This window comes from Hippichthys cyanospilos, chromosome 8, assembly GCF_059441005.1.
Source record: "Hippichthys cyanospilos isolate Australia breed blue-spotted pipefish chromosome 8, RoL_Hcya_1.0, whole genome shotgun sequence".
Classification (NCBI taxonomy): domain Eukaryota; kingdom Metazoa; phylum Chordata; class Actinopteri; order Syngnathiformes; family Syngnathidae; genus Hippichthys; species Hippichthys cyanospilos.
In genome coordinates, this window is record NC_142376.1 from 20,012,083 (window position 1) to 20,035,031 (window position 22,949).

The 22,949-nt window shown below is 38.3% G+C and overlaps 1 protein-coding gene across 4 annotated transcripts in view; it reads left to right on the forward strand.

The window, feature by feature from the left end:
- Nucleotides 1-22,949, forward strand: part of LOC148420488 (zinc finger matrin-type protein 4) — a 96,186-nt gene that overhangs the window by 63,713 nt on the left and 9,524 nt on the right. For all 4 annotated transcript variants that reach the window (XM_088421948.1, XM_088421949.1, XM_088421947.1 and 1 more), the window contains one exon: nucleotides 12,130-12,226. In XM_088421948.1, the coding sequence (XP_088278074.1) occupies nucleotides 12,130-12,226 (97 nt within the window). The remainder of the gene's footprint in view (nucleotides 1-12,129; nucleotides 12,227-22,949) is intronic.

Here is a 22,949-nt window from a genome sequence, read left to right on the forward strand (position 1 = left end):
CACGTGGCCTGGTACCAGTTCATTCACGGACCGGTATCGCTGGACGGACCGGTGGTTGGGAGCCGCTGATCTAGCTCATGAATTGTGTGGATGAAGATATGGTACTACATAAAGCAATGATTTCCAGCCGGGGTGCCGCGGCATACCTGTGTGCCGCGAGAGATTGTAAGGTGCGCCACAGGAAATCATCTAACGTCACCTAATTAATAGGGATGTAACGAGGCATCACAAGTGTTAAAAATTTCAAATGTGCTGTTTCCGAGTCTCTCTAGTTAAACAAGTGCATCTTTTAACATGTTCACCAATTTGATTGTTGTTTCAAAGCATTCACTCGGCCGTTGCTTCGGCTGTCTTCTTTTGTTGACCCAGAAATGACTATCGAGTTCATAGAAATGCTCATCCAGCACCTCCTGCCAACAGGGTGGTGACACTCGTCTGGATGTAAATTGAGAGAAAATATTTCGGGTCTTGTAGGAATAGCTTTGCAAAAGTGGGCTCATGTGGCAAAACTGCACGGGTGTCTGCCCTGATGGAGCCGTAGCCAAGGTCGGGCACTTCAAAGGCTCACAGGTGTTATCGTTACACATCTGTTTTTGCACCGATAGGCCCTTGAGTCAAAGACCTCACCAGCAGATCTAGTTTTGGTGGTGAATAATAATGTGTGCTAAATGAACTACTGTATGTGAAGACACAGCCTTTGACATGTCTCTTATTTGCGTCTTTGTGTGAGGAAATGGCAGCTGAAAGTAAGAAAGACCTATATTGCTCCAAACAGAGGTCCAGCCTGTGTGTATGAGCTAAGAGAGGACAAACGAGAGGTCCGATTCTTTAAAGCTGCTAGCAAGTGAATGGTGTGCTAAGATGGCATACCTGGCTTATATACTGTATTTCATCATCTGAATGAACTCAACACACAGACGCAATACCGAAATGAAAACCTGCTTACAAGCACTGATAAAATGAACGGATTCTGTGTAAAGGCGGAGCTATGGCAACAACAAGTGCAGCATGGCAACCTTGAGATGTTCCCACTCACAAAGAAACTCCGTGATGGCAACATTGCTACAATGTGTAAGGCTATTGGTACACATTTGAAAATTCTAGAGGAGAAGTTGTCATTTTATATCTTTTCAGCCATCACAGTGTGCATTCATCTCAGCATCCGTTGCTGAAAAGGACTTGACTTTGAAGGAGCAGGAGGAATTCATTGAACTGGAACAACATCGTGATTTAAAGCTGAACTTTGCTGATCTACCTTTGTACAGTTTTTGGCTATCTATTGCCAAGGAGTTACCCATTCTGGCCTCCTATTTTGACATTGCGCCCATTTCTTGGGGAAAAAAAAAAAAAAAAAAAAATATATATATATATATATATATATATATATATATATATATATATATATATATATATATATATATATATATATATATATGGGGGGGGGGGGGGCGTGCATGTTTGTGTGAATGAATTTGTCCTTATTTCGGTGCTCTGGGTCCAACATAGCAGCGAGTTCTACATCATAGAAATTTGAAGTGTAATTATTGGCCTCTTTATGTGCAGTGAAATAATTTCTGAAAAATAGTTGAAAATCAAGCTGGTGCCTGTCTTTTTTTCTCCACTATTGGTTTTCCTTCACTGATCAAATCTGCACATTCAGAAATAGAAAACAATTTATTCCAATTAAAGTGATGGAAGCATTTTACACAGCACACACATTTGTTGCTGCAAACAGATCTGCTCCCTTCTCCTGCAGGGCGAACTCCTGTTTGGTGACTTGCTGATAACAAGCTCATCAATGTGCAGTAGTAAAATCACCAAGTCTCTCCAACAACTACAATACCTCTAACTAGCCTTCACAGGCAAAACCTAAATCTGAAAATGAATATAGATATGTAATGCTTCATTGCTAGGATAAATACTAATATAGGCCACATATTGGACAACAAAACACACCTTGTTTGATATTCTAATTTGTGAATCTGAACAAGGTCTTAATGCCTAAAAGCTGAAATGTGAAAGTGAGGAATTGACTTTACTTTTCAAATACAGTGGGCCCTCGTGTTACGAACTTAATCCGTTCAGCGGCTAGGCTCGTAACTCAAATTGGTCATATGACGGGCAATCCAAACCTATGTTAATTCGTGAATGTGTGCAACGCGTGCAAAAACCTAAGGTAAAAACATCACGACTTTATACACATATTAAAAATGAGTAACCTACTGTACAGTTAAATTAAATAACATAAATATACAAAGGAAAAATGACATTTACCTTTGGGGCGACGTGACTTGAGCTGGGTGGAGGCGGAGGGGAGCAGAGACCAACCCGCAGAATTTATTGATTTATTTTCTTAAACGGGAACTTTTCTCAAAACTAGAACATATCACCGGCAATTTCCTTCTCTTTAATCCATAATAGAAGAAGCCTCTCCATTTTGTTGTCGAGCGAGGTCCGTCCCCCGGCAAGGAAAGTCTTGCCCTTAGAAGATTGCCGAGCAGTTACGGCCATACTTACGAGCCATGCGTGCGCCTCCTTCGTATTTTTTTTTTTTTTATTATCTCCTGCTTGGTTTCTATTGTCATCATCCTCTTACTTCTTCCTTTACCGCCACTAGCAATTTTAGAAGCCGTGTCTAACAGATAAAGTTTGCAAAGTCTTAACAACATTCCTTCCTTCCATTTTTGACTGATTTTCTCTCCTTCCCTCCGTCCCGACCAGCTGTGCCATCAAGCTAGATAAACGCGTTCGGCCAATAGCATATCGGCATTTCTGTGATTGACGTGACGCCGGCCAATAGCATCTCCGTGAGTGAGACCGTGACTAACACCGTGACTGAGACAGTGACTGTGACATTGTAAGAGCAATAGCGTTCAACGTTGCCGTAACAAGCTTTAACTACTGATTTTGATGACGTGGCAAGGCGAAAATATATGAACAAATACAATGGCCGGCATGTCAGATTGCTCGTAAGGCGAATGGTCTGTGCGTAAGTGGGGGACAAAAAATGTTCGTAAAAGAGGGTGTTCGTAAACCGGGGGCCGACTGTACTTTGGAAAATAAGATTATTATAAGATGTATGTTGAGTAAAATATCCCTGTTAAGGTTGTATTTTTTTTTAATACCCCATAGCACATGATTCAGAATAGATTACGGATGCTGTTTGGTGCAGATAGAATTCTTTTCTGGTTCCGCAGTGGTGAAATATCTAACGTCATCTTGCTGAAGTAGGCAGCCCGACATGCACGTGAGCGCTTCATGACACATCGATGCGCACACACACACAAACACATTCACTCCAATGCTCTGTCGGTCGTAGCTGTGGCGCGAGCTGTGTGCTCCAGGTGCCATGACAAAAGCAATCATCTCAAGGAACCAATCATATTAAAAGCATGAGTCATGTTGCCGCCTACACTGGCTCAGAGGCTTTAAGTTGTGTCATGTTGGATATCGTTCTCCATCCACTCACTGTGACCCAGATCCCACAATGTCCACTGCGTTTTTAGGCAACATTTCAATCCCAATTCACAGTGCAGCACAATGGTCAGGCTTTTGTGTAATTTACACCCGCAGCATTTCATTAACTTAAAGATGCTGCGGATTCTATTTGGTGCCTTCCCTTTTCAGAGCCTGCGAGCCGGACCAAGAAGTGAGCCCGTTGCTGATGTGATTCATTACACATGCCATCAATCACGTCTAAGCTTGGGTGTCTTTTAATCATGCCACTGTTGTCAGGAATTGTTTGTCTTTCTGCATGACGTAATTCTATTGGCATGGGATTTGCACATCCAAATGGCTTTTGACGCCTCTCGGGTATGTGTTGGAAATGTTTGCCAGTAGTAATTAGGCCATTAAGGAGGTACGCCTCAAAGTTAACTAATCCAGTGCTGTTTTAGCCGCTCAGGTGGGTGCGAGAGGGCACATGTTTTTGACACGCTGTGGTTGAATGTTGAGTAAATGATGAGCTCGGAACTAGGATTACTGTTGGCGATGTTTCAGGTTTATTCACAATTTATACTGTGAACATAGTAATCCAATAATACTGGTACTAAATATGCAATATGGTGCAAAATGAAGAGTATTATGTGTAGTGGCTAGCATTGATCAAATAGTATCCAGTGTGTACATTGACCGTTAGCGTTGAACGTGAGCGATAAAAACCATATCATCTCCCTGTCACACATCACTGGTGCTGCCCCCACACCCGTCTTTAAATAAGCTCCTTTTATTGAGCAGGCTGTGATAAACTATCTAATGTTTTTCCATATGCTGCTGCAATAACAAATTATTCTGCTGGGATCTCTCACAATAGTTGAACTTGAACAAAAATACTTGCTGCTTCAAGAATTTGACACTTGAACTTGAAAAAAAGAAATATATGTTTAAAATTCCAAACATTAATGCAAATAGTGCCACACTCGCTGCAAACTGATGTCACAGGGATGTAAAGGTGTACTTTGAAATAGCAGCAAGCAAAGGAATCAGTCGTGATTGCAAAGTTACTTCATGGCATCAATGATCTCCACTTTGGTTTTGTTGTAATTGTTGGAACTACTGGGCAACTTCAGTGTTGCCGCGATGGGATCTCATACCACAGTTCAGGGTGTCGATTAGCCACCGAAATCCACTGCCTTCCACTGTCAAAAACGGCTTCAGAGCGAGTACAATGTGTATACCACTATCCCGTTTTCCTCTGGTGGCTTTCGCACTTGGTGGGTCCAGTGGGGATGTAAAAGCGTATTTGATTGTTGCTTGATTTTTAGAAGGTGTTTTTTAAGAGCTGGTAAGCTTCAGGCTTTGGTGGGAAATTAATCTCGTGGCTTGAGGGAGCAAGTAATCTCATGTCGTTTGATCTCGCAAGATCTCGTCCCATTTCTATGAACTACATGTTTAAACTCCAGGAAATATTTCTACTCCCTAAAGAAAATTTACTACATGTGACATACTAGTTTGATGCATTTGATTTAATCTCCGTAACCCCTTGTGTGATATTTGGAGCATTATGTGCACATTTACTTAATTCTCGCAGTATTTTAGTCAATGAATTGCACAACACTGGTAGTGTGATTTCCAAGTGGTTGTGCCATGGTAAACATGTTGTCGCCATCTGGATGACGAGCTCCCAAATGCGTTCAATGCATATTTTTGTGATCTTCAGGTAAAACAATATCCAGAAAGATTCAGTGCTTATCCTTTTGGGTTGTTCAGCTTTAGTGGATGCTACTTATGAAATATTTTCTGCTGCTCCTTCAATAAATCTTCAGTTGATGTGTGTACAATCTGCATAGACGTGTTTGTGTGCGCCACACAAGTGTCCCCGCCTGCGTCATGTTTCATCTTTCATCCTCATTACCTACCAGTGAGGCACAGGTGACTTATTTACATGCCGTCTTTGTTCTATTGATGATACTGACCTTTGTAAAGCCTCATGGCACACATGCATTTGCATGGTTTGTTATTTTTTCTTCTCCCATTGACAAGTTGCAGTAGAGAATGGATGTATTTCCGTGCTCGACGAAAACCCTGCGAGTTTGATCGTGGGGTTTGGCTTGGGAGTGAAATCGGGGAGAAGCTAGCAGCTCGAGCAAGGAGCCCGGCGGACCCAGATGTGTCTTTACATAAATCACAGCCCGGGTAGAAACCCCCTCAAGACAGAGTCGGACGATTGTCTCTTCACTCCGGAGACACAGCAGTGAATTAGGAGCAGTGAGATAAGCGTCTCTCGCCGAAGCATGAGCGCCCGAGCGCGCCGGGATCTCAGAGAGGGCCAAGGAGCAAAGCAGAGAAAATGGTGTGTAATTGATGACGACGTCTGAGTCAGGAGACACCGCTGACCTCCTCTCCCTCGAAACAGTGTTCACATGGCACCACGGCATTGCAAGCAGTTGTACACACACACATAGGAACATTGCAATCTGAGTATTGCAATTTTATTTTATATATTAATCAATTGCTGTTAATCAAAATGTTCACATTTATTTAATTGCATACAGTATATAGCAAATTCCATAGCTTCATAATCAAAATAGTGCGACTAAATGACAACGGAAATTATCGACCAGGCTTTCTTTAATGTGCTTTTTAATGTAAGATGATCCATCCCCAAAATAATGTACAAAATATCTTGGTATCAACTCAAATGACCTATTTTCTAATACTACTTACTAAAGAACAAAATAAAATATTATCAATTTCTATTTTTCAAATTAAAGAAGGGAATCAATTCTTTCATATACTATCATGCATGTTTACTTAGAGAAAGCAGACACTATTCTGGTGACCTTGAAAGACTAGTGAATATGCTCGATATTGGCTTGCACCAAGGGGTTGCCTTTTTGGATAATGCTTGGCACTGAAAGAGTTAATGTGTTTGAGACGACTAGAATTTGAAATTGATTCCAGACTTTTGTCTGTTACTGTCGATGGAGTATTTCTAAGCATAGAAAATATTTTTGATGAGGAAGAAGCCAAAAATATACATTCATAAACACAAAACAGTAATGACTCATACCACAGAAGTTGACAAGTGAACAATTACTGAGAAAAATGAATTTCGAGCATGCAGATTAGGGAAAGCAACAAATAGATGATTTATTTAAGTGATGATTAAATAGATGGCACAGTGGAAGACTGGAAGACTGATAGCACATTCCAAAGACGTGCATGATAGGTATATTGGACACTCCAAATTTCCCTGAGGTGTGATTTTGAGTGCAAACGGTAGTTTGTCTCTGTGTGTCTTGCGATTGGCTTACAAACACTTAAAAGTGGCCCTCGCATTCTGCTCGATGATGGTTGGGATAGGCAGCAGCAAGCCAGTGACCTTAGTAAGGATAAGCAGCCAAGGACGATGGATGATTACCGTATTTTTTTTCCTCATTTTCAATTCTATTTTTTTCCTCATTTTCAATCCCCAAATCAGGGGGGTCGACTTCTAACCGCATAACTCAAAACCAGACCAATTTTCTCCACATAGCTGTGTTTGAATTATTGGTACATAAATTTGAATGCAAAATAATAATATTACATCATGACCAAGGAATGCAAAATAATAATATTACGTCATGACCAAGATTTAAAATGATCATATAATGTATACCTCTGGTTCAATATAGTATGCATCCGTTTTAGAGTGTTTGCACAGAACATCGCAAAAATGTACTTTCGACAAGCACCGCCTTGGTGCCTCTTTGCTGTTGACAACAAGGCTGCATGGTTCATTTATTTTGATGGACTTTAACGCATTATGAAAAGGAAAAAATATGGCTTGACTTGTTCGTTCAAGACAAAAATATGAACGCAGTGGCATGCGTGGATGTCAGCTGATGGGAGTATAATCACAGCGTAGGGCAACCAATCCATGCTCTGATCCCACCACAGTTGTCACTTGTCATCCAAATGGCAGTAAAAAAAAAAGGGGGGGGGGGGGGGGTTCAATTGATAATATAGGTCGACTTGTACTCTGAGAAATATGGTAAGTGGATCTTATGTGGGCAAGAAAAAAAAAATCACCTTAATTATTCTTATTTTTGTTTTAATGCATTTGTCCTCATAAGGCCAAACCCAGCTGACATTGGGAGAGGCAGGGTACACTCCTGATTGATTGCCAGACAGTCTAAAGTCACCTAATGTATAGACCTAATCAACAATCGTTCATTAAGAATGATTTGGAATGTTCAATGAAACTCATGTGAAGGTTTTATGGAACATCATCTTATCTGTGTGTTGTATTGCTATACTGAACTGTATACATTGGTGAGCAAAGCATATACACTGAAAGGTACAGCACAGTGGATTACAGTAATCCCTCGCTGTATTGCGGTTCACCTTTCACGGGTTCGCTGCTTCACAGATTTTTTTCCAGTGTGTATATATTTTTTTTACAGCCCATCGTGCTCTGAATCCTGAATGACTCAGGGGCTTTACTGTCTCAAAATAAAATATTGACGCTGTACTGTATTGGTTTTTCACTTTTCAATTCATTACAAAAGGCAAGAGGATCCAAAAGCTTGCTTTAGTCTCTCCTGTGTCTCTCCTCTATCTGCCTTGTGCGAACGTGCTAGTAAGCACATTGATTGACAGCTTGGGCGCTGGGAGCCGATCACGTGACTCGTAGGCGTGCCGAGAGCAAGCGCACACACTATGTTGACACACAGACAGCAATGGAGAAATGCGCAGCTTTGGAAATCTGACTTTTATTTCTTTTATAATAAAGTGCAATTTCAAGTGTATTGTTAAGATATAAGAGGCTTCACTTTAATTCGACGTCCGGGCATATCCGTTAATAAAAATCTTGCTCAGAAATAGAAAGAGCTGCACTATTACTCATAACAATGTGCGGGTTCAGGACAAAGAGGCATAGCTGTGAAATACGTGAGTGACAATGTTTCCAACTTTCCTCTTACTATATTAAAATGATTCTTTTAAACAAATTTGGGGCTTTAAAACAGGTTTTGATTTTTGGTTTTATTCTATAGTTTATTATTGCATTATTGCATGTAAAATGATAAAAAAAATAAATAAAGCTGGCTACTTCACGGATTTCACTTTGCGCGTGTTATTTTTGGAACGTAACCCCTGCGATAAACGAGGGATTACTGTATAGCTTAAAATCATGTTCTACAAACTGTTTGACTCTATATTTGATTCATCTTATTACGGTATGTTTTTACGGAGTACGAGATTAAAGTCTTGCTCTTTTAATAATCATTTTAAAAATATTACATATATTTGTTGGTGATTTTAGAGGGCTAGAGCTTTTGAGTAAAATTTTAATTGACTTCAAAAAGGAAAGACAAATAAATATATGTGTTTTGAGTTACAAACATTGCTATGGAATGACTAAAACTCCTGTCAAGGCAGCAATGTAGTAATAAGACTCACCCCTGTTCATAACTGGCCTCTTTTTTTTCCCCTTCGGTAGTGGTTTAATTAAGCATGACAACGGTTACAGTAAATTGTGCTACAAAGAGCACTATATCCTATTATCCAGCCTCCATGGTGAGTAAAATTGAAAGATGACTACTTGTCATTGAGTTGTCCCACTGGAAGGTGGAAAGTACCTTTAAAATGATCCACATTGATATTCACAGGTGGTGGTTAAACAGCATGTTGAAGGCTCATTTTCACATTCTCCTCTGGAGTCAATCTTTCTACTAAACAAGTGTCTCAACAGCACCAGTACATTCCATGATTGTTAACACTATACAATTGCTAAATAAATCATTTATAAAACAAACAAGGCAATGTTCGAGTTTGGCAGAACATCTAGACAGAATGGCCAATTTGCTACATGCACTGAATGCCCCATTAAGATTTCTTTAGCCGAGTTAAGCTGCTTCAGCCAACCAAAGCACAACATTTCTTGGTTAAAAAGAGCACACAACAACAGTCCACATTTTCTGTGCTCTAGATCATTACCTTTTGTGAAGTCTCAACAGGATTGCCAGGACTGCCAGGAGGCTGTACATTAGACAACAGACTTCATGCCAACACTTCCACCCCCCTTGTCTGTCACTAGCATATTGTTTTATGTAATTAACAAGGTTTAAAACACCCTCACAAATTACTGCTTGTGCTTGCATAAATTCACCACCCATCCCCACATCCAGTCACTGTGTCTTGCACCTCATTTACATGGATTAGTTCACTGCGTGGTCTCATAAACCAAAACCGCTCTAGTAACCAGAAGACAACGTCATTGTGTATGAATAAGAAGCTTGTTGGTAGCTATTTTTTTTGTTTGTTTTATCCTGGAGATCAAGGACGATCCGTCAATCAGACTAAGCGCTTCCCCACAAAAGAAAAAAAAAGCACTTAATCATTGACAAGCAAACATATAAAAGAACAGACTTCTTTGTGTGAGCCCTGCTATGGGATGGAAAAAGAGGAGAGGGAAATGCAATTAAAAAAAGGAGATAGGCGGGTCATAGAGTGCCTTTTCTGCCTTCAGTTAACCATTCTATCATTAGATGTAATGACATTTTGTTTGAGGGGAAGTAAAGCGGTGCCTAAAATGTCTTAAAACTGAGACAATTGCTGCAATTAAAATGAAAACAATTTGGGCGGTAATTATTTCAATAATCAATTGTCAAATATTTGATGAAAGATTATGAAAAAAAATATTTCAATGACCACCGCTCTAGTAACAAATAGGACTTTTTTTTATTATCCGCACTATAATGAGCACCGGATTATAAAACACACCCTCGATTAATGACATATTTTAAATTAAGCACAATTCAGCACAATAAGAGGCAGGCTGCTTTCAGAAATTTCAGAATATGTCTAATCAAGAGACCGATATTCTGAGCCTTCAGCACAATAAGAGGCAGGCTGCTTTCAGAAATTTCAGAATATGTCTAATCAAGAGACCGATATTCTGAGCCTTCGGAAAATCTTTGGTCTCAAGACAATTTACTGATGATCAAAATGAATAATTGATGACCGTATTTTCCGCACTATAAGACCCACCGGATTATAAGGCGCACCCTTGATTAATGACATATTTTAAAACTTTTTAAACCACAATATAGTAATACTCAAAGTAATATCAATAATAACTCAAAAAATAACTCTAAACTCTCAATAGCATAATAACTCAATGTGAATATGATCAACCTTGTTCAACTGTAAACTCACAAAAGGAACAGGTAAAGCTTACTTTATCAGTTCATTCCCCATCTACGAATCCCAATCTCTATTATGATCCATATATAAGGCGTACCTGATTATAGGGTGCACCATCAGCTTTAAAAAAAAAAAAAAAGGCTTTTAGGTGCGCCTTATAGTGCGGAAAATATGGTAATTTGGTCATCGTTGATTGGTTAATTAACCATATCTAGAGTACAATAAATATGCCTTCAGTGTTAAAACAAATTGTCAAAAGCATAATCTCACTATAAACAGTATCATCTTGTTCTCCTTCCAATAATTATGTCTCTTGTCTTCTCTTTCATTTGACTTCCTATCAGAAGTGTGCCCCCATCGCTTGTTTGGTTGCCCGAACACTCCCATCACTGCTCTTCGTTGCCATCTCCATCCTCATCTATCTATTTTTGGTGGCCGTGTTCATCTCGACCACCTGCAAGCCCTCCAGTTTGCTCACATCTGGGTCTCGAGCACACATTCACTGACACAACATGCATGCACTAACGCAGCAGAATGATATACCATCTGACATGCAGCTGACTGCACTGTCCTTCCCCTCCTCCCTCACCTTGTTGAGGTTCAGCAGCTTGAAAACACACACACGCTAAAGAGACTGTGAACTAAAATGTAGCCAGCTTTCTGCTAATGATTAATTGATTCAAATCTTTCTCCAGATGCAACCTAATTACAAGAATTAGCCTGCTCCGCAGAGTGGAAAATAGGAGCTTATTTGGCGTCCTTTCTATTTGATACCTTGAAGTTTGAATGCATCAAAAGTACAATTTGGAGTTCAGGTACAATTTGACTGCCTGCACACCTGACAAGAACTAATTTCAGCCAGTATCCAAGCTCTCGACTCTGGATGTGTTTTGCTGGTGTTTTTTCCCCAACACTGTTTCTCAGCGGTTAAGAGAGGAAACAAAAGAAACCAAAACAAAAGAAAAATATCCACCACACGTTGACCATACCACCATACCAAAATTGACAATATTTCCAATTTTGAATGACAGTAAATGAGCCTGACATGGGCAAAACTTGACACTTATAGGGTGTACTCTCAGTGTACTGTTTGCAAGCATTTAAAAGGGACAGCTAAATGAAGATGTGTTCTTCTATGTTATTTGTATTTTACAAAGACATCACATTAAGATAGTGACTTGCATGTGCATGTTATGTTCATTGAAGCTTTTTTGTTTTGCTTTATTTGACTGTGCTAATGGGTCCAGTATATTGTCAACTTTGGTATACCCAGGCCTCACCTTATAGTTTTGATGTGTATGTATTAGACTAATTAACTTATATTTATACCATGATTAATGCATTTAAAATGTTTCCTACAATGTTACAGACAAGTTTGGACATTGATTTTTTATAATACAGATGATTATGACGATAAAGATAATTACAGTTTTTTAAAGGTTTTTAAATGATCAAATGTCAAGTATGTATGTGTGAATTGTGTGTTTAATGTCTCTCCAGGCCTGCGAAGTAGTTACTCCTGCAGCGTCTGCAGCGTGGTCCTCAACTCCATCGAACAGTACCATGCACACCTCCAGGGCTCCAAACATCAGAACAAGTGAGTAGGATGGCTCATTGTAGCGTGTGAGGACAAACGACCTACGAGGCATTTGATCTGAATAAGAGGAGGTGCGTGTGTGTGTGTGTGTGTGTGTGTGTGTGTCTGTAGTGTGATGGCTTCTTGGCTGGTGAAGTGAGGTGAAGTCAAATCTCATTTCTGGCCCCCAGAGAACCATGCAGTGTTTTGACAGCCGTGTGATAAACATGCAAAAACTGAAAATGTTTAAACAGTTAATTGCTTGCAAACCTGCTGTCTTTTACTGTTTCCGCTGCTGTATATTCTTTATCAGAACATCATGAATGCTTGAGCCCTGTAAGTTTGCAAATTGCTCAAAAAGACTTACTATTGTTATATTCATGTAATGTGTCATATGTTAGGTTGTCAACATCAAATAGTGAATAATGAAATGGGTTCGCGGTCGTTTCTGAAGCAATATGTACCCACTAGCCAAAACACTGGGATAGAACAATTAGACATCATGCATTTAGCATGAGCTAGCTACCAGCATGGTTTGAGGCAGTCTGCCAGTGTGGATATCTGCATGCAGGCTTCTTTGCACAACATTTTATGTTGCATCTTTTTTTTTTTTTTTTGTCTTTTTAACCTAACTGTAATCAGTGTTACTTGATTTAATATGATTTAAAAGACAGTTAAGAATTATTGTATCATATATATTGGACTGCATAGGAAGAGTCAATGCCGTCTTGCTGCCAAGAGTTTAGCAAAATTGTCTTTTTCTGGGCTGTAAATGCACTTAAATCATTTGCTGACTAGTTCAATAGTAGACGATCTCCTATGCCTTTGCATGAGTTGAAGCTCGGAATTACATTTTAATTTTCCAATTCTACAGACCAATCATATGATTTATAATAGACTGCGTGACAGTGCTCACATTCGCTCTGCCGTGAATACTTTTAATAGGTTCATTGACAATGACAGGGCAAGAGATACTAAAAAAAAAAAAAAAAAACTACGAGGATAAGTCTGTGGCTTTTAAGTCGAATGATGGCCAGGCGAAAACAGATCAGTATTCCCATTGTACTATCCATCCATCCATTTTCTAGATCCGCTTACCCTCAAAAGGGTCGCAGGCTTGCTGGTGATATCCCAGTTGGCTTCGGGCAGTAGGCCGGGGACAACCTGAACCAGTTGACGGCCAATTGCGGGGCACACAGAGAGAAACAACCATTCACGCAGCTAATCACACCTAAGGACAATTGAGTATGTCCATTACACATGCCATGCATGTTTTTGGAGTATGGGAGGAAGCCGGAGTGCCCGAAGAGAACCCACGCGGGCTCGGGGATGACATGCAAACTCCACACAGGAAGGCCGGAAGGAGGTGAATTTGAACTTAGGTCCCTGAACTCTGAGGCGGACGTGCTAACCACTGCTCCCCTGGTGTACCACAATAGAAAAAAGAAAATCCCTACATGTCTTAATTGTAGTCCGCTGAGGTATGGAGATGGAAAGTTGATCATATCAGTAACTTCTGTATTATTTATTCTGTATTATTTATGGTCATGCAGCTACAAGGTGAAAATAACCAATTCATTGCAAAACACAGTCACACAAGTCTGAAAATCTACCGTGAATTTAATGATGTTAAAACATAACGGTAACACAAAGCACTCAACTCAAGCACATACTGTAGCAGCTCAACAGTCAGCGACAAGCTCTGACAATGAGAAGCTAACACAAGGCTTTATCTCTGCACACAACTCAACCACGCAAACATCCAGCCTACCATTTTGTTCCATGATTGTGATAGTCAATCGAGTAGACTATCCATTGTTTTGGACAAAAACTTGCTTTAGGAGTTTGGTGTTTTGTTAGTCGTTGTAGTAGCTGGCCTTCTGCACAGAGGCATTCACAGGCAGGCGAGCATAGCATGACATCACCACATAATTTTCCACCGCAGCATACACTAGAGTCTCCCATTGTAAATGCATGAGAATTCATGTTAGAGGGAAAAATATAGATTTTTCCTGATAATAACAGATGTGATTTTGAAGACTTATAGAAAATTATGGATTTTGGTGAAATTAAAAGCATAAAGTGAACCCTCGCTATTTTGGAGTTAAAATTTTGTGGCTTCATATAGCATGAATTTTTTAAAATATTAAAAAAATAATTAAAACACACACACACACACACACAAAACCCCATCTTCTATCACACCTCTTTCCTTTGGGCACGGCTTGCTGTCATAGGATCGGCTCCGTAACATCCACCCAGCAAGCTGATTGGCCGAGATGCCAGTAGTGTATAATGAACCACTCAAGCTTGCCATGTGAGCGCCTTGTGAACACTTGTTATATTTGGTTGTTTGTGACACCATGGAAAAGTCCTGTGTCTTCTAATTAATTAAATGAACACAAAAAGAAAAAGAAGGCGATGCGTATGAACAAAATGTTAAATTTGAGAAAAACTTCACCCGAAAGTAATATTTGCTTGGATATAATTTTGCTACGTGCCTGACCAATATCCAGAATTCTTTGAATGAGATGAAGCAATAGATGCTGCTTGACAAAGACTGTACACCAAAGTCATCCACGACTATGCAGGCTTCACACTAAACCACCCCCAACGCTTCGCCATGGATAATAAGGCTAACGTGGCAGCTATGGTGTCAAGGCTTCTCCGACACGACATCGGATGATGTTAACGGGCACACAGGGGTCAACCTGGGCTAAAGAGATCGCCGATAACATGGTGAGAGCCATCAGTTTCATAAACTGTGTCGATGGAGAAGAATATAATAGCTTCACTTTGTGTGCGACACCGAATGAGCTGTCCACTTCACCAAATAGCACCAGTAATTTGACAAAACATTTAGAGTGGGCCATAGTAACTTGAATTTAACCTGCGGTGGAATGAGTGGGGATAAAACAAAGCAGGCATAATGATCGTTCTCTTGCTCAGGGATGCAACTTCCACCTCGAGAAGGTAGGAGACCTAAGTTTGTCATGTAGAAGATATGCTGCCGCTTTGGACAGTGGATTCGCCAGCATTTTGAAAACCTTTTCACAACTAGCAATATTGACAAGGTACAATAAGACTAATTTTCACTGTACAATTATTATCAATAATAGTCTATAAATAATTCTGGTCAATGTGTATCAAGATGAAGCATACGAAACTCATATTAAACAGTATGTTAAACACAATAATGATGATGTAGGCCAGCTGCTAACTTTAGAACCACCAAAACATTCTATTTTTGACGTGTCTATCGCTAACCTAGCCAACTGAACTTGAATTTGAATATTAACATTAAACTTGTGGAAAAGACCAAATGTTTCTGCATAAAGCATAAACAATGCATCATTATGCTGTGAAGCTAAGTAATAAAGGGATTAAAACACAAAAAAAAGATGCTGTGTCTTTTCTTTAAAGATTACGATACAGTACATAATATTTGATGTGTACTGTTTTTACCCTTTTTTTTAAGCCAACCTTCCACTGCCAGTGTAATGTGTGTAATGAGGTACATTTAGAATGGCAAATCCATAATTTTGAGAGTAATATAAAAGTAATGCAGTAGTAGTGTAATGCCTTACATTTCAAATACAGTAATATTGTAATGAAACCAAGTATCTTGAAATGACAGTAACAAGTAATAAATAATGCATTACAGCTTTGAAGTAACTTGCCCAACACTGATGCACAATATCCGTAAGGGAGCAAATCCTACTTTGTGGAAATTACTTATCCCAGGGGATTTCAGGTCCCTAATGATGCGATGAGGAATCACTGTAATTGTAAATAATAAAGCTGGTTATTTTTGGAAAGTAACCCCTGCGTTAAATACTACTGTATATATAACAAAGAGTTCAACAACAATAAATAGTCAACCCATTTTGACAGTCAGGCAAAGCAAAAAAAAATAAATAAAAAATGGCAGCTACAAAACCTTTTTGATACCTATTGTGAGGACACAACTGCAAACAAAAAATAAAAATAATAACAAAATAGCTTATTAAGTGATGCTGTTATTCATGAGATTAAATCCAAATTTAAATTAACCACAAGCAGCCACTCAAAAATGCAAACAGAAAATGCCATCTGTTTTGTTATCATTTAACTTCATTGAGATCATGCAGTCAGCTGGGCAATTCAATAAAGGACTATTTCACTTAATTTAAAATATGTACTTGCAAAATTACAGCCATAAAAAATATTACTATTTATAATTAAAAATATTACTGTTTATAATCCCAAAGTCCAGTCCTTGAGGGCCGTAATCTCGCATACGTCTTTAAACGCACCTGATTTAAATGATCAGCTCACCAGTAAACTCTGCAGGAACTTGGAAATGATCGTAATCATTTGAATCAGGTGTGTTTAAGAGGGAAGCATTGAAAACTTGGATTGCGGCCCTCGAGGGCTGGAGTTTGAGACCTATGAAAAATCAGAATCATTGAGTTGAATAACATTTTTAACTTTAGCAATTCATTCCTTGTGTGTTGCTCCATAATCTGGGTAGTTTCAGTTTTAATTTACTATTTAGATAAAAATGAAAACAGTGAATATGAAGGTGTTTACAAACTTTTAATGGTACTGACATCTAACGTCAAAACTATTTATTTTAATGCTACAAGAGCGCAATAAACTACATATTTAAAATTTACATTTAGAAAACCAACAAACAACAGTCATTTACATTTAGATGAACCTTCATGATCGAGCGTTTGACCCCGATCGATGCATCGAGTGCCCCCGCTGAAGTTGGTCAAACACCTAAATTGTACCGCTTTTGGGGCATTAGAGTTTGAGCTCACATTGTATTTAACAGCAAACAGCACAGTGTGCAAAAGCATGCAGTGGATACCCAAGGGTAAGACGGCAACGCTTGATATTTTTGCACATTGGCTATAATTCAAGGCGGTGTCTCATAAATCGAAGTTTTGTTACTTTTCCTGTGGTAAAGCGATGAAGGGTGCTGAGAGACTGAAAGACTTGTTTATGGAAGCACTTGATAAACAAGCAGAGACAGTACACGTCACGGACAAAGTCAAACAGATGGCCAGGGACATGCTGCAATGCACAAAGATGGTGTCGGAAACAAACGAGCGGAGGGATTGCAGGAGAAACGGAAGAACATGAGGAGGTGCACTAATACATTTTTAAAGGTTCGAGGAGTAAATGCAACTAATAGCAAAAGCTCAAGCTGCTTAAGAGCTGGAGGGCAGAAATGTTGCCCAGACATCAAAAAGAGATGGTCCTTAGCTGGAATTAATGCAGTATGGGATACAGTATAACTGGGTTAGAGAAAATGCTGGTCTCCACTCCAATTCTAAGCAAGGTTATCTGGGGATTTGACTGAGATCCAAGTTGCCTGTGTGACATGAGGAAGACTGTGGCTGTGTGCTCCATCCATGAAAACCCTACGTGATTTGGACTGTGTAGAAAAATATAGGTGGCAAACAGCCAGTACAGTCCTTCAAGTATTTCCAATTCTGACCACAGATACCGTATTTCTTTGAGTGATATTTACAAAAACACGAGTATGTCTACCCCTTTCATGGCCTAACTACTATGGGTCAAGTATTGTGAAATAACAATTTAGCTCTACAAAGTATGTATTTAATAAATCAAAAATATTCACAAAAAATACAATAAAATTACTTTTTAATCTTTCTTTTTGCTGTACTAGATCATACTTAATGCCCTAACTACTCCAGGGGAAGTTATTATAATATATATATATATATATATATATATATATATATATATATATATATATATATATATATATATAAATATATATAAATATATATATATATATATATATATATATATATATATATATATATATATATATATATATATACAGTATAATATAAATGCATAGTATGTCCATATACAGTAAAGTGCATTAGGTGTTTTTTTTTATTTTTTTGTTTTTTATCCAAAATAACCTCACCTGTCGTAGTTAGAGCATTAACAGTTTGACCTGCTACAGAAAGATAAAAAAAAAGCCTTTTCATTGATTTTTATTTATTAAATGCATACAATGTCCATATAACGTGTCATTTTTTTCACAATAACCTCACCTGTAGTAGACAAGTATGACAAGTATGTTACAAGTATGATCTACTATAGCAAAATGAATGGAAAAAAGTAATTTTTTTTATTTTTAGTGGACGTTTTTTTTCACACTGAAACCTTTCATTTGCAGAACGTCCCCGTCGAATGTCAAGCGAATATCGAATAACAAACCAACTTTGCAAAACTAGTGACGATTGTCGTGAGAAATGCAGTAATCACTTTGTGTTTCACACAAGTGACAGCACATATTGAATATGGAGGACCGAAAGTGCCAAAACTCAATAAATAAATGTACCATTCAATCATCAAATTTAAATGTCATTAAATAATTCAATGTGTCATTAATTAATTAAAAGTGTCATTAATTAAATAAAAGTGTCCTAAAATAATTAAATTTGTAATTAATTAAATGTAACGTTTAATTACCCTTGCAAGACAAAGCAGGGTAACCAATCAGGTGTTAGGACCCGCCCACTAACTTGACGAGCGAGGTTGACAGATAAACTAATTGCCGAAAACTGGCCGTGTTTCATCCTTTGCTTATTTGTCAAGCTCGCCCTTCAAAGTTTGATAGGCGGGTCCTAACACCTGATTGGTTACCCTTGCAAGACAAAGCAGGGTAACCAATCAGGTGTTAGGACCCGCCCATTGAACTTTGACGAGCGAGTTTAACAAATGATCAAAGGATGAAACGAAGCAACAGCGTGTCATTAAATAAAAGAGTAGATAATTAAATAAATGTCATTAAATAATTAAATGTGTCATGAAATAAAACTGTCAATAATTACATAAATGTTTGATTAATTCAATGAAACGTTTAAATTAATTAATTAAACATTTATTTAATTAATGACACTTTCAATTAATTAATGACACATTAAATTATTTAATGACATTTATATTTAATGATTGAATGGTACATTTATTTATTGAATTTTGGCACTTTCAGTCCTCCATAAATGAAAGCTGATTGCCGACACTTTGTTTTAATCAAGTTTTGACAGCTGTGCATTAATGAAGGTAAGCAGATGATTGACAAAAGTTTTTTCATTTTTCCAAATGAGCCAAGTCTTAATATCTGTGTATTCACTCTTCAAGGTGAAGTCATGTCATTTTTTAACATTATTCTGTTCTCTTTGCCCTCAAGTGTCTAAAGAAGGCATTCTGATTAATCTTGCGTTTGTGAAATATCAACTAAGCAGAAAAATCCACCTGATTCTATCCATCATAGGGGGCTGCCATTTTGCTACTTGCTGTCAACTAAAAATGGCATTACTGTTGCTGAGAGCTCAGGTAACAACCAATAATGGTTCACCTGTTTTCTGAGTGTAGCCCTGTGAGAATTGCTGCTTAATTCATATTCTATAAATGCTATAATTATCAGTAACAAATGCAACAATTATCAGTATCCCATATTCAAATTAGCGGGGATGCATTTTATCGTAAGAACATTGTTTGCTTTTTTTGTTGTTTGTTTTTGCTTTCTATGGGTTAGAGAATGTGCCTTTTGAGCAGAAAATCAGAACGTTTGTCGCTTGTTTGGTAAGTCCGAGTCAGTAAGCTGATTTGAGTGTAAAATTTTGAAACCACTGCTGGTGTTGCAAACTTGAAGGAAATGTTTTATTATTATTATTATTATTATTATTATTATTATTATTACTATTATTATTATTAACCTTGGTACTAGCTGCATTTTACTGGCTGAAAGTATAATAAACAACTCATAGATAAAGCTTTGTAATAGACAGCGATCCGTTGTACAGGCAGGGCCTTCAAATACCAGAAAAAAAAAAAAAAAGAATCAAACCCTGAAAACAGGCATTTTGGGTGCTTTGGTGTTATATTGTCAGAAACAACTTGATGTGAAAAAAAAAGTGACACATTATACACATCATACAGCTATGCGCCCAAAACTAGGTATTCCATAAATTGTACTGTGCCGACGTTTGATCTGATTAAATTATGTTATATAAATTGCCTGCTCCTCGGTCACTGCAGTGCGTTCTGAATACGTCCTTGAAAGACATTCAGCGGACTTACAGTGTGCATGAGGTGTGAAAAAGTCCATGAGAGAGAGTTCCTGTAGGCACAAAACATTAAAAAGTGAATAGCCCTTGCAAGCGTACTGCAAAAGCACATAGGCTTGGCTTTGTCGCACGAATGGTACTGGAAGTAGGTCCAAACCAACATTTATCCTCTGGGGATTAGAACAAGCCCAACGGGGTTCTACCTCATCACCTTCACTTGCTCTGCCCTCTTCCAGTCACTCAGATGTTTCTCAATTTGTCCGCTTCACTCAATGTTAAATCACTTTTGTCTGAATCGCACAACCGTGCACTCACTCCAGCCATTAGCGAATAAGTGTGCAGTTTGTCATCTTTCCGGCGCAGTAAAAATTGTGGCGTGATATGATAGCATGTAAAGTCCGAGTCAGGTTGTATTGTGCAGCATGAATGTTACTTTTTCTGCTGATGTGAATGGAAATACACTCATGCACTAGACAGGCTCCAATGGAGTATGAGAGAAGAAATAAGGTGACATGAGCCTCTGCAGGCGATGATTTGTTTGTGGCCTTAGTTTTGACCCACATGACATGACCACAAATATCAAAATAGAACCACTGATAGTTACATAGAGAAATGCATTTGTTGGCAACGTGAAGCTTTTTACCTTTTTTTCTTAACTGTAAAAAATGAATGTTTTGAACTGTTGTATTGACGTATTGAGTTGAATAATTATGCTCAGAAAACGTGTGTGTTTCTTAACGTCCCCTAGCTGACATATTTGCATACCAAACTACGACAGACTGAACCAACAATGCCCCTGCAGTCAAGTTACACTTTTTCAGACCATGTTATACTATTGATGGATTATCATTCCTAAACCTATTATAACCCCTAAATGTGTAATTTATTTTTTTATTTACTTTCGAATAGATGTCTGAAGAAAGCAATTCCCCAAAAGTGAAAAAAACAGCTTTGGGGAATGTAAGAAATATCAGACTTTCAAGCGGATAGATAAGACTATCTTTTCAATCTGATTCCCAGTTACTGCGCCGTGAATGGACTCATTGCTCCAAATTAGATGCTGAAGGTTCCCTTCTTGTAATAACTGTACATTGTTTTATTATTTAATGAGTTGAACCAATTTCAACTTTGTTGCTAATCAAAACTGCAGCACCATGTTGATAATGCAGACCAAGCTTTTTTAAGCATATTCTAATTGCGATGGCACACTCAATCTGATCTTTGAAAAATAAATAGGAGTTTCAATTTAATGATCTGAATATGATACTGCCTTTCAGAGAGTTGTCGAATTTACCAGTTCGACAATGTAGCAGTTTGTCTCTACTACCATTTAAACTTCTTTGTTGTGACATCATCAAATGGGGGAAAACAATGATGTGTATTTACTCTGATGGAATTATGACCCAAAAAAAAAAAAAAAAAAAAGCAAAAAGTGGACAGAAGGTCATCGTTTCAAGTGTGTGCCCTTTTGGGAGTGTAAGCTCGTCAAGTGAAAAAAACTCGATGAGACTATTATGAAAACTGTGTTCTACCTCTTTTCATGGCTCTGTGCATGTTGGACATTTGGGATGTGTCAACGGTAAAGCCACAACAGATTTAGCTCTTCTCCAAAGCAGCTGGACGTGTTTATGTGCCAGCATTCTTTATCTGTCCCACACATCTGTTTTGCTCACCGTCAGCTGCAGGTCATTTGAAACGCCATTCTCCCTCCGTGCTGTCGCAGCAGACTGCTCACTGTAATTGGAGCTGTTTTGGAAGATACCAGCACAGATATAACTAGATCTATTTGGCAGGCCATTTTCTCACTAAACAATGTGTTGCAATGATGCCAGGGTACTTAGCTGAATGTACTACAGAAGCACAGGTAGGCATTTTCCTGGTTCTAAACCATAATAAATCTATGTGGAATCCAATGCCGTACTTTCTATCGTATAATTAGAGAGAACGTCCTCCAAACGGGAGACAATGGGCACACTCAAATGAATGACTATATTTTGGATAAATCCAGGTTAGCAGTGTTTAATAGGGATTTTGTCTTCTTCCTCTCGATCACCGAGGCAATGAAACGCTACATTAATTATATGCAAAAAAGCTAGCTGGGATGTGATATAAATAAAATATACAATAAAATAAAATTCACTGTGTAATGCAATTCACAACTACTGCACAATGAAGTTAACTGTTGATAACATTCACTCATTTACAATACAGTACTATCTATAATTTAATATTATTGGCCCCAACCATAATACAATTCAGTCCAATTGTGATGTAAAACACAATAGGATTGACTCCAGTTGTGACAAAATATATTTCAATTAGGATGTGATACAATTCACTCAATGTTTATGTTTCACTCACACCAGCTACAGTCTTGCTTACTTCAGTCATGATGCAAAAAGGCTTGATAACATTTTACGATGTTATAGGACAAGAGCCATCAAAGAAAATGGCCCGTGTCATGAAAATGTAACTTTTTGGAGCTTTTAACCATGCTGTAGTGATAATTCATCAACCTAAAACACCCCCAAAGTGTTTTCCTTTGTTGATGCATTTTCAAGAATTCCTTGCTTGTTCTGCGCTTTCTGCGACCCCGCCAGAGCAGATTATAAGAAACTTCCGTTCTCAAGTCTTTCTGT